At 38.8% G+C, this 16,946-nt stretch overlaps 1 protein-coding gene across 3 annotated transcripts in view; it reads left to right on the forward strand.

Moving 5' to 3' along the window:
- The window catches only part of SLC38A12 (solute carrier family 38 member 12), a 117,154-nt gene that overhangs the window by 46,062 nt on the left and 54,146 nt on the right, over nt 1–16,946 (forward strand). For all 3 annotated transcript variants that reach the window (XM_088661525.1, XM_035104402.3, XM_088661524.1), the window contains exon 9: nt 5,657–5,750. In XM_088661525.1, the coding sequence (XP_088517651.1) occupies nt 5,657–5,750 (94 nt within the window). The remainder of the gene's footprint in view (nt 1–5,656; nt 5,751–16,946) is intronic.

Consider the following 16,946-nt stretch of genomic DNA (forward strand, 5'->3'; position numbering starts at 1 on the left):
GATAAGCAGTGACTTGGCCAGAGGGAAGTCAGGTAAATAACACATACATACTGTGCCATCAGCTACTGCAGCTAGGTAAAACAAATTAAAACTGAAATACAGCCCATTAAATGTATGCTTTCGTCCCATAACACTTTCCACTTTAATTCTAATTGTGCAACCATAGTTACGGAAGTTTTCACTTATTCTTTTATATTTAGAACTTTGATACAGGAAACAGAAAAGAAAACATAAACTAAATGGATCAATGTATCTCTTTATTAGTGATCTTTCCCCCGCCCTCATCCCTTCCCAATAAAAATAATCCCCCTGGGATAGGATTCTATTTCACTTAACTTGGTCCATGCTCACCCGCATTTCAAACCTCTTGACATTCTTTGAGTGATCTCTAAAGCCCTCTTCTCATTATTATATAGCTTAGTTAATTAGAGACTTTTGGTGGAGTAGTACTTCATTCCCCAGTGATAGGAAATCAGCATAAAGAGGTCACAGCTCCTTTGCATGCTGTGCATTTTCTCTGATACGGTTGTGTTGCCTGGACGGTGAAGGAAAGTTGCATACGGTAGATGAAATGTTATTCTCGGCTGCTAATGCTGCATTTTGTCAAGGGTCTCTGAATGGGCATGTTTTCAAAAGACAGCTTCAGGGTGCTTATCTGATCCTGTTCACATCCTCACATTGCTTTTAGTAGTTTTCAGCCTTTGGTCCCATTGTCTCCCACTGGGATCTGCAGAAAGAGGGCTGGCGTAGAGGAGGAGCTATTTTCTGAAGCAGCAAATAGAGAACTTTACTGTCAGCAGGAGGTCATAGCTGTCTGGTTGCTTGTTTAATTACTGTAGCAGGCTACTTTCTTGCATAAATGTGCCCTTAGTGGCTCACAACACAAGAAGAGTAATACATCTCAAAACATCATTGATTGAGTTTACTTAAATATCGCTTTTCCACAATGAGCTGTGCCCAAAGCGGCTTACAGCAAACGTTCAAAACATTGAAATACAGAGCCTTGGAAATACAACTATACAAAATACAAAACATGCCAGTAAATTTAAAAATGATAAAAATCAACTATTTGGCAAACACTGAACAAGTTCAACAGTAATTATCTAGGCTTAAATATTTAAATTCAAAGAAAAACAAGAGTTAACAAACAATAAACTTTTGGTACTGGTCTTGCTGCACTTCAAGGAGTTCAGTTCTGAGGAGAGGGGTAGATGACATACAGCTGGTTCCCACATCTCTCCTCCAGGGGAGACTGACAGCATCGAAAGGCAAATGTCAGAAAGGGTGAGGATGGTAGGTCTCTTCCTCAGCATCTTGCAAGTGTCAGCTGCTGGTGCAGGTCTTATTGTCCTTCAAAATCCCCCAGTGGCATGGCTTAAATACAGTACAGAGGGGAAGGGTCCTCTCACCAGACTGGGTAGCATTACGATATAAATAATGTAAAATAATAGTAAATATTGCATTCTAAACAACCCGCTCTTTTCAATGTCACTTTTAAAACATTTTTAAAGTTGATAGAAAATGATCAGTCATTTTGTATCAATAGTATCAGTTGATACTACAGTGGTACCTCGACTTACGAAGATGATCCGTTCCGAAGGCGCCTTCGTAGGTCGAAAATTTCGGAAGTTGAAAAAGCGCCTTCCCCTTTTTTAAAAAAGGAAAGAAACGGAAACATTCGCAAGTAGAGTAAACCGCATCTAAAACTTCGTAAGTCAAGGAAACCGCATCTAAAAGCGCCGCGGTTTCCCTTCGGAGGTAAAAAAAAAAGTAAGCGCACAGCCATTTTTGCCGCCCGTAACTCAAAAAAATACGGAAGTCGAGTACTTCGTAAGTCGAGGTACCACTGTATTTAAATACATAAACTAGTCAGAGGAAACGTTCTAGTGCTGCCACGTAAGAAATTATATAACTGGTGCGTCAAAACTGGTGCTTGTAAGCTTGTAACTATTCCTGTGTCAAACCTTTTCCTTAAGAACTATTTTAGCAAACCTTAAGTCTTAATTCATAAAACACTTGTAGTCTCTGTTATTTGAAAACCACCCCATTTCTAAGCTAAGTTCCATGCTACTTGCAGGTGTTCTCAAGGAGACACAAGGGAATTTTTAGGTTGATTTGGTAAAAGGAAGCCTTATAGAAAAATACTTTTGCCTGGTGGCACTGAGAGTTTAACAGGAAGGATGGATAAGCAGAGGGTTATACATGATGACTTGGCTGGAACTCCTTCACCCGGCCCAGCACAGGACCCAGGGAAGCTGGGGTGCCATTATAGAGACATACTGCTAATTCTTTATTTTATTTTTAAGGATTCTCAATCAAGGCAGGAGTATTAAATTAGATGTTATGATCTCATTGTTCTTTTTAACTTTGTGAACTATTCTGCAATCAGAATATGCAAAAATGAGCATATAGAAGAACGTATAATTGGATAAATCAGTGAAATAGTGAAACATTTGCTATTATGATCAACTATGACTCTGAAGAAAAATGAGATTAAAATTTGATAAAACTTAAATGTGCAGAAGGAACTGAATTAAGTAATTGGGCTTAATGAACTGGTTAATTATTGATTTCATGCAAATGATTGTTATTTCATTTGTAATATGAGGCTCAATTTTAAACGAATTAGCTGATTTATTATAATGAGGAATCCCTTTAATGAATTAGTAGATTAAAATAATTAGGAAACTGAATAATAATTGTTTTACTGTTGATGGACTTGATGTTTTATTTTGAAAGGCGAAAATATCTTAACTAAATCAAGAAAATTAGATAAATCAGGAACATATGGAAGCAGTCTCAGAGAGAGAAAAGGATGCATGAGAGATTAGAAAAAATATTTTTTATAGTTTGAATCCATAGGGAAGATATAATTTTCCTCAGATGTTATCCCATATATATATATATATATATATATATATATATATATATATATATATATATATATGAATGTCTATGAAATGGCTCTTATAAACCTTTCTTTGGAAAGCATATTACAGAAATAGATTCTTTTAAAGAAGGTGACTTGATTATATGATGTTCGTGTGTTATACAGTGGAACCTTGGGTTGCAAACGTGATCCGTGCGGGAGACACGTTCGCAACCTGCAGCGCTGTGTCTGCGCAAGCGTGTGATGTAATTTGGCGCTTCTGCAAAGTGCAAAGTGTGATTGCCGAAACCCGGAAATAACCCGTTCCGGTACTTCCGAAAACGCGCAACCCGCAGCAATCGTATATTACCGTAATATAAAGATACTGAAATTTAAAACGTGAAAGTTGGATGCCGTCATTCTGTGGCATAGAGTACTGTACCATACCCTGGTGTTGCTTTTTTTGTTTTTTGTTTGTTTTTGCAAGTGCTTAAAAATTAAGAAGACTAGAAATAGTAATAACCTAACTCATCTGAGTTAGGTAATGGCTGTGTATTTGAATAGGCAGTTTCAAATCACACAACTGACAAAATCTAGTCCAGTAGATTGAAGTCTCTTATGTATATATAACCGTCAGAAGTGCAGAACAATGCAAATTCAATGGTCCAAATGACTTTCTCCCCCAGAACTTGATAAATTAGTAACTTCACTTATAGTAGACTTACTTACCTTTGTATTTTTACAAAATATTTTGAATTTTTATAATAAGTGGATGTTTGTTGTAAGAACATAGGGGGTATTTTATGGACAGGAAAATTTGCATATATAAAAAGGTTATCCCCAAATTTCATTTCATTTCATATTCTCCCAGTCTTCATTAAGCAGTCAGCACTACCAAGCTGATGGACTGTGATTAATACAAGCATCTCATACGGCAAATAATGAGTTTCTCACAAAATAAATGAAGAGCTAAGTTTTTGAAATATTGAACTGTATTACAAAGCTGCAGTATTGTTGCACCGTTGGGAACTTTTGAGAGCTTTGAATAATATTTATGGCTTTCATTGGAATGAGACTAAACGGGCTCCCTGACTACCAGCTTTATGTAGGAATTAAAGAACTGACAAGTAGAATCAGGATTGCAGCTAATGTTAACTTGCCCTTTAACTGTTGGATAAGTTCTGCCTCTTTCTTAGTCTCTATCTCACCATTATAGGTGATTACAAGAATACAAACTTTACTGGTTTTGGTATTTTATTCATAAATTTTGAATGAACAAGATAAGAAAAGAATATTGCTTGTCTAGACAGTGGAAATAAATGGAAATTGGGTCTAAAATTAATCTTCCAATATTTTATCAATATTTACAAATTAGACATTTTAAAGAAAGATTGACATTTAATAGGGCTCAAACTATTTGAGTTATTAGACTATCAGTGTAATGGCTCTATAGGACTTTCCCCAGCAGTTTTATTACGTGCTTTTAACAAACTACTTTGCAGAATCAGCTTTACTGTTCCTTAAAAAAAAATGGGAACAGAACATTGATATAATTATGCAAAATAAATAGCAATATCTATTAAGACAAAGTATGTCTCAATTTGTAACCTTTAATGTAAAAAATTGTCCTTGACACCAATAAAATTGAAGAGAATCTTTTTAATAATGTGAAATATTGAAAATCTGGCAGTTTGAGGGCTGACTTTTTGATGCCCTTTTGTTTGTCACACTGAATAATTAAAATGGTCTGGATAAATCTTATCAGTGAAGAGACCTGTGTTTGGGGGATCTGAAATGGGATCTCTAGCTGTTTTTTAAAATAAAAGTTCAGTAACAGGTGAGGGAAGACTAGAATCTTACTGGGACATCTTTCTGAACGAGACATCATTGCCTTATCCTCCCCTCCCTAGTTGATTATTTGCCTCAGGGAAAATAATACACATACTAGTATTATAGGGTGAAGACTAGCTTGGGGTGATTTTTTTTGTGGCCAGTGGTGAGGGGGCAAGTTTAAATATCCTCCCGTTCAGCATTGTGGTCATGATTAGATGCAGCCTCTCTCTCCCCCAACCCAGGGGCCTGGTAGCCACTACAACTTTTTTTCAGTAACATAACAACGACTATAATGATAGAGAATCTGATAGCATCCAATATACTGGCTCTTCTGCTGGGTTATTTGAAGAGAGTCTACAAGAAGAGGAAATTGAAGTGATGTAAAGCATAGTTGTGTTGGCAAAAATGAGGATGTGAAGAGATGGAAAACAAAACTCTGTGTGTGGGGGGGGGAATCTTCTGTTCACTTTTGATACCTATAGAGGGGTTAACCAGGAATAATTTTGGATATTTTAGCACCTTCCCTAAATTTATACTGATTTGCTCATCATTTTTTGTTAATTATATGCTAATCCCCCCCAATGATGTATTCTTTGTATGGGGTGCTTAATATTGACATTACAGTATCTTTGATTAAAATCTAGAGAGTAATACTGCTAAATAGGTTAGCAACAACAAGCCTAAAAAGAGTATGGGCAAAGAATGGAAAATAAACATTTTGTAGAGCTACGTAGCAGTCGTAGCAAATTTTTCTGAACCAAAATTTCACAAATGTTCTAATTCTGCCCTATTCAGATGTCAGTCAAATGGTTTGACTGTGAAAAAGGTTTGTTTTTCTTTTTAAACAAATGAATAATTATCAGTAATAGAGACAATTTCTGTGAGTTGTACATAGTGAGTTTGCTTTTCTTTAACTCCATGATTTTCTTGACTTTTTTTTGTTCCTTATTTCAGGCAGCATTTACCATCCTCTTGGGCCCATTCACCTTTTTTAATGTGCAGAAAACAAAGTATCTTCAGATCCTGACATCACTCATGAGGTGGATAGGTAAGTCCATGAACAACTGCTGTTCTGCACAAACATTACAAATCATGATATCATTGTGGGTTCCTCCTCTGATCTTACAATAGTCATGTCATTAGACTGCTTTCAATGAGTAGTTTTTCATGCAAGTTAGATGGTAGCTAATAGGCAAGACTGCCAGCAGTGCAAGAATTGCTGCATTGCTAGCCTTTGTATATCCTTTGACCAGGCTGCTATTGTTAGTTTGTATGTCATGAACCTCTCTGATTCTTAGCCAAGAGACTAGGGTTTGTTGCTGTGATTGCTAGACATCTTGGAAACCTAGAGAGAATAAAAAACTTCATGAGTAAAGAGGGAACCGCAGTATAGAAAGATAGATGCATTTTATTTAAAGGTGTAATTTAATTTGAAGCTACATTTGTATGTGTTTATGCGCCTCACACGGCCAAAAGCAGTTTTTCAGGATTTAATTAAGGTTTGGGATACATTTGTTGCAGGCAGCATACATATAGGAAGACGACTTTAATGAGGTATTGAGCCCAAGATTAGACAGATCAACAAACACAGGACATGCTAATAATATCCCAGTTATCTTTTAACAATGGTTGGCTGGGTATTTGGTGATATTATCACCCTAACAAAAGGGACTGCACTTATTATTCTAGCGTTCATAGGTTTTTTATTATCCTTTTGTAACATCATTTTTCAAAAGTCTATTGTAAAAGCAGAAATAGATACAATGTTTAATCCTGATCATGCGCCATTAACTCTTCATTGGGAATTTAAAGAGAGATCATCACCTTTTTGGCAGCTACATTACCCTTTTTTTTTTTGAGAATGTAGTCTTCACTACAGAGTAGGTGGCTGGAGTGGTGGTGAGATTCTAATCCCATTGTCATGTTTGGATCATGGATCAAGTCCTCCCAATGTCCCGATCTGCTCAAGATGGCCCTGGTGATACAGGTTAAAGCTACCCACATGGGGCTGTGTCTGAAGCAGTTTTGACTCCTTCCATATCTGCTATAGTGGCTGTGCCATACAGTATAGTTTTCATAACAATAGAAGCCTTCATAGCGGGTTGTCTGATCAGGCAGTCCAATCAGTGATACAGTTTTGTTGCTTAGAGATCCATCGGAGGGACCTCTTTGCCATAGCTGTATTCGGGTTTAGGATTGGCTGAGTGATGCAGAAAGCTGATTGGCCAGAGAACAGGAGATTGGCAGAAATGCCTCTAAGTCCAAGGAGTCATAAAATGTGTGGGGAACAGGAAAGAGTGTTTGGATTTGAGATTTGGGGGAGGAAATGTTTAAAAACTCCTTGACATACTCAGTGGGAGGGTTGTGCCCCAGTAACTCTAATGAACCAGCCTTCACTGTCCTTCTCACACCATTTTTACCCTGGCCATATAAAATCTTTGTAGGCTCTGACTTCTTTGCTGGAAATGGTGATCTCATTAAGTGGTATTAGGAATGAAAAAGTAATTCCTTCTCAGGTCACTGATCCAGGGTTGATCATTCAACTTTCACTCTGTGTAGTGTATAAAATATACCATGCTGATCTCATCCTGTCTCTTTGAAAACCTGACATCTGTCTTTCCTGAAGTTGTAAGATAATGAAACTTTAGTACACAAGCCAGGCTTTGCCTCTGAGTGCTTGGTGAAGATGAGAAAGGTGAGAACACTTTGGGCACAATGTAGGGAGAAACCTGTTCATTAGTTTAATTCCTGTTCAGGGCCAGTGGAAGATAAGCTGCCTGCAGGTGAAATTTAATGACTATGGCAATGCCTTACTGACTATTCAGTGCATATGATTTTCAGTGAATTATTTTTTGAGAGAAGGAAAATATGAGCTTGGTGATCTTATTGAAGAGTCAGACCTGTTGTCATCCAGGGCAGTATCTGTTTATGCAGGGCAGCAGTGGGTTCAGATTCTTACCAGCACCTAATATCTTCCTGTTATTGTCTGAGCACACACAAGCTTTGTGAATTCCATGCTCGTTGGTGCAAATGGAGATCTTATTAAGTGGTGTTATGAGTTTGAAGAGCAATCCTTTCTCAGCTTGGAGACAGAGTTATTTGCTGTTAACAACCCACTCACTGGCCTTAACTGAGGCATATGAACTCGCCTCCCCACTCCTGTTTTGCAGACTCCATCCACTTGGACTCAAGAGCACAGATAGCATTTCCTGGCTCATTACAAGGCAGTGGTGCCAAAGGTGTTTCTGGAAGCACCCTTGAGCTTTCATGCCAAACTCTTTGTGTTAGGCAGACAGATCCTAATTAGTGTTTTTTACTATTAAAATGCATGCATCTGTTTGTTTGGTTTTTCCCCCCTGCTACGTACAGGATTACAGTACATTGTAGCCTTCTCCCTCTACTTAGTTTGGTTAATTCTCTTTGTGGCACAATGAACTTGGCAAATCAGAGATCAGAATCTCTTTATAATGGAGCAATAAATTTGGGAGAGCCGACTCACCTTAGTAAGCCATGATTTTTAAAACCTGACACACAGTATGCCTGGCACAGGAGTTGCCTTGCTGTGCTCAGTGGTTTCATTCAGGCTGGCGGACATTAGTCTGTTCTGCTTCAGGTGTATGCTAAATTAAGATGACCATAGAGTGTTCTTGACAAGAATGCTACATATGAAGATCATCTTGGGGACCTGCATTTTTCAGTGGTAGTGAACACAGTCCCTTTATTTTGAAGACAGCCACCTACTGAAACATCAGGCCAACAATATGGCATAAGAAATATTTGAAATCATATCGGGCTTCAGAATACAAATGCGATAAAGTCAGCAGCTCCCGACAGCTGGGGTAGAATCTGTTAGCCAAGCCTTTTGGGCATGGTCTGGAAACAAAGGCTGGCATGATGTAGCAAACTCCTTGTCATAACAAATAAGAGGAAGAAGGGCACTGGGACACATCACCTGAAGTGGAGCAAGCTCCAGATAAAAGTGCTTCTCAACACAGATGTCTGGATCCATATTGACTCCTCTAGGGATCCCTCTTTGTGCATTCATTTAAAAAAGACTTCAAAATGCTGATCTTGTTTTCATATTAAAACCCATTCTAGCCTCAATAATTCTGCCACTCTGGCAAGTGTGTTAATAGAATTATTGAAAATAAGCCTAGCTATGGCCCTGTTATATTGCTGTTAGCTAAAGCAGTATGTGTGAAAGCTTGCAGACAATGCTTGGTGATGTGTTAGAAGCCAGAAGGAGTGGTTGCATAAGATTACCAGCGGTTCAATGCTAAATCAATGTCTTACATTGCTCCATTACTAGCAGAAGCAGATCTGTGTGTAAGAAGCAAATGTGTCATTCGATTATATATATGTAATATAATTTGTGTCACTTCATAAAATGGAAATAATATTGTGTAAGTTGGCTCTTCTTAGCACAGAAAATGGTGTCAAGATCTTAAAGAGTTTCAGGTACTAATGTAGCTTTTTGCTCAGAGATGATCCAAAGGCAGCAGTGATGAATGTATTACTGTATCACAGAATTCAATAAATAATTGTGTTTCACCTCATGCATTGGTAGGTAGGTAGGTAGGTTTGCATTAAAATGCAAACTGAACACATTTATTAATCTGCCTAGTTAATTATTAAATAATCTGACCATAAACATTGATAAAGGAAATCACTTGTACTTAATATTCATTTAAAAGTTCTTCTAGCACTTCTCTGTTAATCTGTTTCCCACTTTATTATTGTTCATTTTATTAAAATAATTTCTAACCCACTGTTCATTGAGTAATCATTGAAGTCCTTTTGCTCTTTGTCTCTCCAACTGCTTTACCACTCATCCAGATTAATTCACTCATCCTTATTGTATAGTGCTTGTCCTCCAAAATAACTTCATTGTCCTCCAAATTAGTTTTCTTTTGGTTGAATTCCATTGTCAGCTCCAATGCCCACACATGGCCATAGTTAAGATTCCCAAATATCTAGTCCACTAATTCATTCAGTGTGTGCTTGTTACTGCTAAAACGTATTTAAATGGTCCCTTACCTCTCTAACTTCCTGTTGCTCTTCTACTCCTTCAGTTCAACTTTCCCTCCCATCTCCGCAACTGCCTTGGGAAGCTAAGCGAGGTACCTGAACCTTTCTATTGAACCTTGATGGTTGTGTGTGTGTGCGCACGCACGTGCAATTATTTTAAGCTCATATGGCCCAGACAATAGGACTGAGTCTTGGTTGGATTGCTGGATATTATCTGGTCTCAGAGCCAAGATGTCCCAATTATGAATCTGCTCCCAGATGAACCTGACCACATGGCTAGTCTAAACTAGCTCCAGTGTTGCCTCTTTGTGTGTGCACATGTGCATGGCAAACAGCCATGGGGTCTGCATGCAGCCTCAGTAAACTGGATTGGTTTGGGGTATCATCTGCTCCCAGGAATATTAATGAATGAATGATCGCACTGGAGCTCTCTATTCATTGCCACCAACCTGCGCCGACTGCATTTTTAGACTGGATAGATCAACTCTTGATCAGATCTTAATAAAGCCATTCTTAAGACCGGGAACACATAAAGGTGAAGTTGTATTTTGCCTATATTGAGTTTGGTCTTTTGTGCTTGTTTCCGTTTCATTTCTGCTTCATAAGCTGGAGGGAACTACTTATGCAGTGTGATATTATTCCTTTTTGCCAGACAACAGCACAATTTTTATTTTTCTTATGAAGGTTGTATATTCTTGCTGGTAGTGTGTTTTCCCCAAAATTAATGCTTAAAGGGCTTTCATTAAAAAAAGAAGGCTGTTTTCCCATTGTCAAAGAAGGATGGTCGGGAAATAATGTGTGTAGGTTGCAATGTGTAGACCAGGCATCCCCAAACTGCTGCCCTCCTTAGCTAATAGGACCAGTGGTCGGGGAAGATGGGAATTGTAGTCCAAAACATCTGGAGGGCCGAAGTTTGGGGATGCCTGGTGTAGACAGATTTGACAATAAGATACACTGTTGCTTACTATAAGAACAAATTATTGCTGAATTGCTCTCTGTTGATTTCTCAGTGGGTAATTGGATAATAATACTTTATGTATTTACGGTACAAATATATATATACCATTTTTTAGCCCTCAAATGGCCTTCCAAAACTGTGAACAGGAAGTTTTTAGCCCCATCACCTACTTAAAAAGCAGCATCAAGAGAGGATTCAACAACAACAACAACTCCCACAGCTTGTTGGGATAAAAATAACCACCACCTCCCTACAAACCAGTAAAGATGGGGACAAGTAAACCTGTCTCAGAGGAGAGTTTCATAACCACAGTGCTGCCACTGAAGAAGCTCTGTCTCCTATCACTGCAAGACATGTCTCTCTCAACAGAACAAGCAGTAGGGCTTCCGATGACGGCCGCAGGTGACAAGTGATTTATTATGGGAGGAAGCAGTTCTTGAGATATCCTAGCCCCGAACCATATAGGGCTTTGTAGGTAAAACCAGCAGCTTCAAGTGCACCTGGAAAGCAGTGGATCTTGCCTGTGTGCAGTTTTAACTTAACAACAATCCTCTGTCTGAGGCTTCATGTTAATTTTGTGATGAACTGACATGCTGACAACTAGCTGACAGGCAGTAGCTTATATTAGTTCTTTTGCAACCCCTTCCTTTCAAAAATCATTTTGAGAGGACAGAGTATGATCTGTTGCTCATCCTGTTTTTTGTGTAAATGACATGCCAGTGCCACCTGGATCTACTTACAGGTAGGTAGCCGTGTTGGTCTGGATCGAAGTAAAATAAAAAAATTCCTTCAGTAGCACCTTAAAGACCAACTAAGTTTTTATTTTGGTATGAGCTTTCGTGTGCTTCTTCTGTATCTGAAGAAGTGTGCATGCACACGAAAGCTCATACCAAAATAAAAACTTAGTTGGTCTTTAAGGTGCTACTGAAGGAATTTTTTTATTTTACCTGGATCTACTGTGAACTATGTATAATGGTATTCTAAATGTAGTTATCTGAAACATGCTTTTCAGGGTGCCACCATCACACAAATCCTTCCTTGATGCTCAGAGCAACTTCAAGTATACATGATTATAAGAATCATGGCACATACTTTTCTGATCTGCACAACAAATACAATGGATAGGTCATCTTAGACACTGGTGGCAAAGCTGTAGAGCCCAGCATGCAGTGCCTCATTTTTTCCATCCAGCATTGTGGAATGTTTAATTGGTTAATCAGTGAGTTTGCACTGCATGTGTTGAGAAGCATATATTAAGGGCTAGAGATCATGGGAAAAACACAACAGTGTGGAAGAATTCATTAAACATTGACTGTGTTAGCATCTAAGGCATTTAATTGCAACTTGTTACAGTATAAGACTCCTAGCAGGCTGCAGAGCCAGTGCTGGAGAGTTACCCAGCTAGCCCTCAGTCAGGGGCAGGTTTTGATCAGTTTGTTACAGATGCTATATCTGTTATTATTGGATGTTGTTATATTTTAATAATTATGCCTTCTGCAAATCCCTAGAGTGCTTGCTTTCAGTTTCTCAGTCCAGTTTTCTTTCAGTGGTGTCCTGAAATTTACTCATTTCAGGAAAATTAGCATGCTAGTCCTTTGTGCAGTCTTCTTTCATGGACTGTCACAAACACTTCGGAAAGGTAGTGGCTGGATTTCTGCTCTTCTAACTGGTAAGACCACACAGAAGATGGAGGCTGAAATCTTTTGCCCACTTACTTGGGAGTGAGTCCCTTTGAACAACTGTTGGTATATTTATGCAAAGGTAGGTGAATCATTCTAGGTCCTATAGCAACACTGCAGAAAAACTGACAATAAAACTGGAGAGTTCTGCTTTGCACATCTATGCATGTTCTTTCTTTTCATCCTTTGAACTCTCATTCAATTGCTTTCCAATACAGAGGCTTTAAATTTTGGAAAGTTATTTTTAAGAAAATGTTTGTGTCGATACAGTATGCCTTGCTTCACTAGTGGATAGATTAGGAAATCAATACAAGTGGCAGGTTCCCTACATACACACCACTGGAAAAAATGCTCAGATTAAGCGGTGCCTCTGATGGAGAAGTAGCATGTGGAATGGTTTTCAAAAAAGGCCCTTTCTGCAGTACGGTTCCCATTATTTGTATACATTTAACAATTTATATAAACTATTGATAAATGTTTTAGACAGTAGTGGTGCTTGAACTTGGGATATGAATGAAAATTGGGTATTATAACCCAATTTTGCATGGTGGTTCCTGACATCAAGAGATTTTTGTCTTTATGGATACAGTTGAACACCATTTTGAACTAAGATGGTAGAATAAACCTTTCAGGACTGTCCTGATTTTAACCACTGGTTTCAAAACTGTACTGATTTTTTTGTTTTCTTAGAATTCCCAAGCAACACTGAGTGTGATGCTTCTAGGTTTGAACTTTGGATAGTCACTTAATGATGTGTTCATTGTTTTATTTAAAGCATATGATGCATTTGTTTGCTACACAAGTGAAAGAAACTATCTCTGGATTTCCAGATAGCCCCTCTCTAGTGTTGCACAATCCTTACTTAGAACAAATACCTAAAATGCATGTGATTTTCTTCTGTGGTGATTCATCTGTTACCATTTGCCTTCTCTCAGAAGAGCAATTAGCCAAAACAAAACTAAAGAACCCTCTTTTTTCTGAGCTGCTGCATAGATTCATAATTCCATACAGTACCATGGCTGTCCTGCTCCTGTTTTTAAATTAAAATGTACAGTAAATTCATCCAGAGATTCCATCTCTGAACTAGTTTTGTTCCCACTCTTAAAATTCGACAATTGCTAATTGGGAAAGGGGACTGGGGGAATGCTTCAATATTTAGAGCCATGGCTTGTACAGAGGTTTAAAAACTCTTGCTATTTCCAGTCTCCTGCAGTGAGATTAGTATGTCAGCATCCTTCCCCTCTAGACAGGCACTCTTCTTCTGATGAAAGGCTGAGCTTACTGTGAGAGTTTACGATAGGCCCATTCAGACTTCTTGCTCTTTCGAGTCTGTTTTACACACTGTACTGGTAGGATGGGTAAAATTCTGAGCCACAAGCCATTTCATGCTTTAAGAGTATTCAAGTGACGTCCTGATCTCACCAAGTTCGTATGTGTGCATTTTCTTTGTTTCTTTTGAGGGAGGACAAGAACAGCTGTATAGTGGATAAATAATGCACTTAGAAGGGAGAAGAAAATATATTTACAATGACAAAGTTGGAATACCAGGCTTCTCCACAATCTCATCTCTTTGTGAAACATCTGCTGAAGAACTAGTTTTCAGCATCGTCTGTTGGGGGTGGGGGGTGAGGTAAAGTGGTGCCAGATTGAGTCTTAGTCCCTTGTTAGTTTCAGATAAAAAATCAAGAATGATATAGAGTGCTATATCTGGCTGTTTAAGAACTTGCTAGGTAAAATGAGTGTTTAAGAAGAGTGTTTTCCCCCAGACTGGGAGAGAAAGTTGTGACATTTGCATGGGCCACTTCAGTTATGTTTAGCTGCGGCATCCAGAGCAACTGTTTACTTCAATTTTGTGCTACATCCAGGGTAGAAAGGAGGAGTGATCCAACATGCCATAATATCTGTAGTAGAGTATTTTGTTGCCCACGCAGTTCTAGGAAATTGTGGTGGTGCTTCATCGGATACGGGACCCACCAAATTTGAGAAGTTTTCTTGTTATGTAAGATTTACATCTTGTTCATGACATGCCCAAGCTCTGTGCAAATATACATTGGCAGAGCTGGTGCTATAATGAGGCAAGTTGAAATCATTGTCTCAGGCAGCAGGCAAATGTTGTTAATAAGCATGGACTGTTGTTCCCATGCCTCATTGTTGTTCCACTCTCATATTTCTCCACTCTCATTATTGCTGTCTCTGTCAGCTGCACACTGAGCCTCTCCAACACCTGTACCCTCCTCCTCTCTTGGTCTAGCACCTGAGGAAAGGCCCAAGGAGCCTTTCTCAGAGCAAGGCATTGTGAAGTGTTCTTATAAAATACCTCTTAGCAGTAGCCAGAAAACTAAAGCAACAACAATGAGGCAGGGCACCTGCACTGCCATAGCTGAAAACGGTGGATAATTGTAGGAATAAGTTTAAAGTTATGTATGCTGTTTAAAGTAACTTTCGCCTTGTTCCTTAGCTTAAACAACATTTCTAGCTGCTACAGCAGTGTGGGCCCTTTCCCAGTACTTTCACATCTTTACCACCTAAATGCACAGTATTCTGTCATACTCAGTTTGAGGGATAAGATATCATCCTTTTTCTCATGGGGCGACATAAGTGAATTTCATAAAGTACATTTAGTTGAAATTGAGCAGCGTAGCAAGTACATAGTTACGCTAGTGCCCCCAAATTGTGAAGTTTTGCTGTCTACTGGATGAGAATAAATTAGGCAAAGCAGCATTCCCATTTTGCTGACTAGATGCCTGCAGTCTTTTTTTTATAAGACTATAATGCCTCCCTATATCTTGCATGATCTTCCCTATTTCCTTATAGGCTGACCCTCCACATTGCTCCTGTGTCCTCTTTTGGGGACTATTTTTTCCAGAGCCTGCTCACATTCTGAACTTCTTTGTTATTTCTGTTGAGTTCTTGTTCCTAAGAGTGATATATTAATGATGTATTTCAGACATTGCAGTTCTTATAGTTTGTTATTCTTGCCACTGTTGTGTACTGGAATATGTAATAAATTTTATGAAAGCTTGCATAGAATGAAGCCTATGGCTCAAATAAATGTGAAGAAGAAGACTGTGCCACCTGCAGGAGAATTGTTAAATAACTTAAAACAAAAAACATAATCATGCATCCAATTAAGTGAACTCTAATCCATGAAAGTTACACCATAATGAATTTGTTAGTCTTTAAAGTGCCACAAGACTATTGTTTTTCCTGTTCCTTCTGGAAACTTTAAAAAAGTTGATGAAAGACATGATTACTTCAAATTAAGGGGAACTGAAATCAATGTGGCTTCCAAGATACATACTTCTTTTTTAATCTTGGTGTGTTAGACCAGTGTTTCCCAACCAGTGTGCCTCCAGATGTTTTGGGACTACAACTCCCATCATCCCTAGCTAGCAAGACCAGTGGTCAGGAATGATGGGAGTTGTAGTCCCAAAACATCTGGAGGCACACTGGTTGGGAAACACTGTGTTAGACTAATACTAGTGTTTCAGTATTGTCCATCATTTACCCTCTGTTTGCTTTTCTCTTGAATCTTACCTCAGAACCTCTCAGCGCCAGTGTTTTGCTGGGTCTCTAGGCCATCACCAAAACATTTTGCGAACCTAAGGGAGCTTGACAACAACTGTCTATGAGCATGTGCAACTGTGGGAGGAGGAATCTGCCCCTGAAGCCTCTCCTAAGGGCATTTCCCATCTTCAGTGGGACTGCAATATCCTCTCCTCTTCCTCCTCCTGCTTCCCTCCTGGTGCTTCCTCCTCCTAAGAGTCTATCCTGATACTTTTTCGATGAGGAACAAAGCAAGAGGCATGTACTGTGAGAGGGTGATTCATTATCATTATGCACTGGCGTATTGATTCTCCGTTTTGGGAGGAAAGTTCTGTCACGCCATCAGCTAGGACTGATGGATAGCTCTGCCAGAAATGTCTCAAAACTCTTGACACAGTGCTTGCTTAAACAAATAGTTCTAAGTGGATTGAGGGAAGGAATGGGCTATGGGCACCTCCTATTCTGTCAAGATGGTGGGGTGGAATTTCATGCTCTCATCTGTTCTGCATTACTTGCAGAAGTGAAAACTGAAAGTGTCTTTCATGCCTTCTAGTGGCATTTGATCAGTGTTGCTCAAGGCTGTGAGCTTAAAGAATGTATGGCTCTGGGGAAGGTAGAATAACTGAGTTGCTGGGAAATGGGATACCTCAATTTACACCTCCTGTTCTGTGTTTATCTCCTGTTGCATACAACTAGAAAGCCATTCTGGCCAAGAATTTCCAGAGTAGTAGTCTTTTATTACTCTGTTGCAGCAAAACCAACTAAGAGCCTTGTGGCACATGGAAAGAGTTAGAGGTACTTATACACATGGTGGTGGTGGGAAGTGTTAACAGTGAGGATGGAGGGAAATTAAATGTAGAAAAATAAATAGTAGTAGTAGTAGTAGTAATAATAATAATAATAATAATAATATATTATTTATACCCCGCCCATCTGGCTGGGTTTCCCCAGCCACTCTGGGCGGCTTCCAACAGAAAAATAAAACACAGTGATCTATGAAACATTAAAAGCCTCCCTAAACAGGGCTGCCTTC

Source organism: Zootoca vivipara, chromosome 2, assembly GCF_965207765.1.
Source record: "Zootoca vivipara chromosome 2, rZooViv2.hap1.1, whole genome shotgun sequence".
NCBI classification, from domain to species: domain Eukaryota; kingdom Metazoa; phylum Chordata; class Lepidosauria; order Squamata; family Lacertidae; genus Zootoca; species Zootoca vivipara.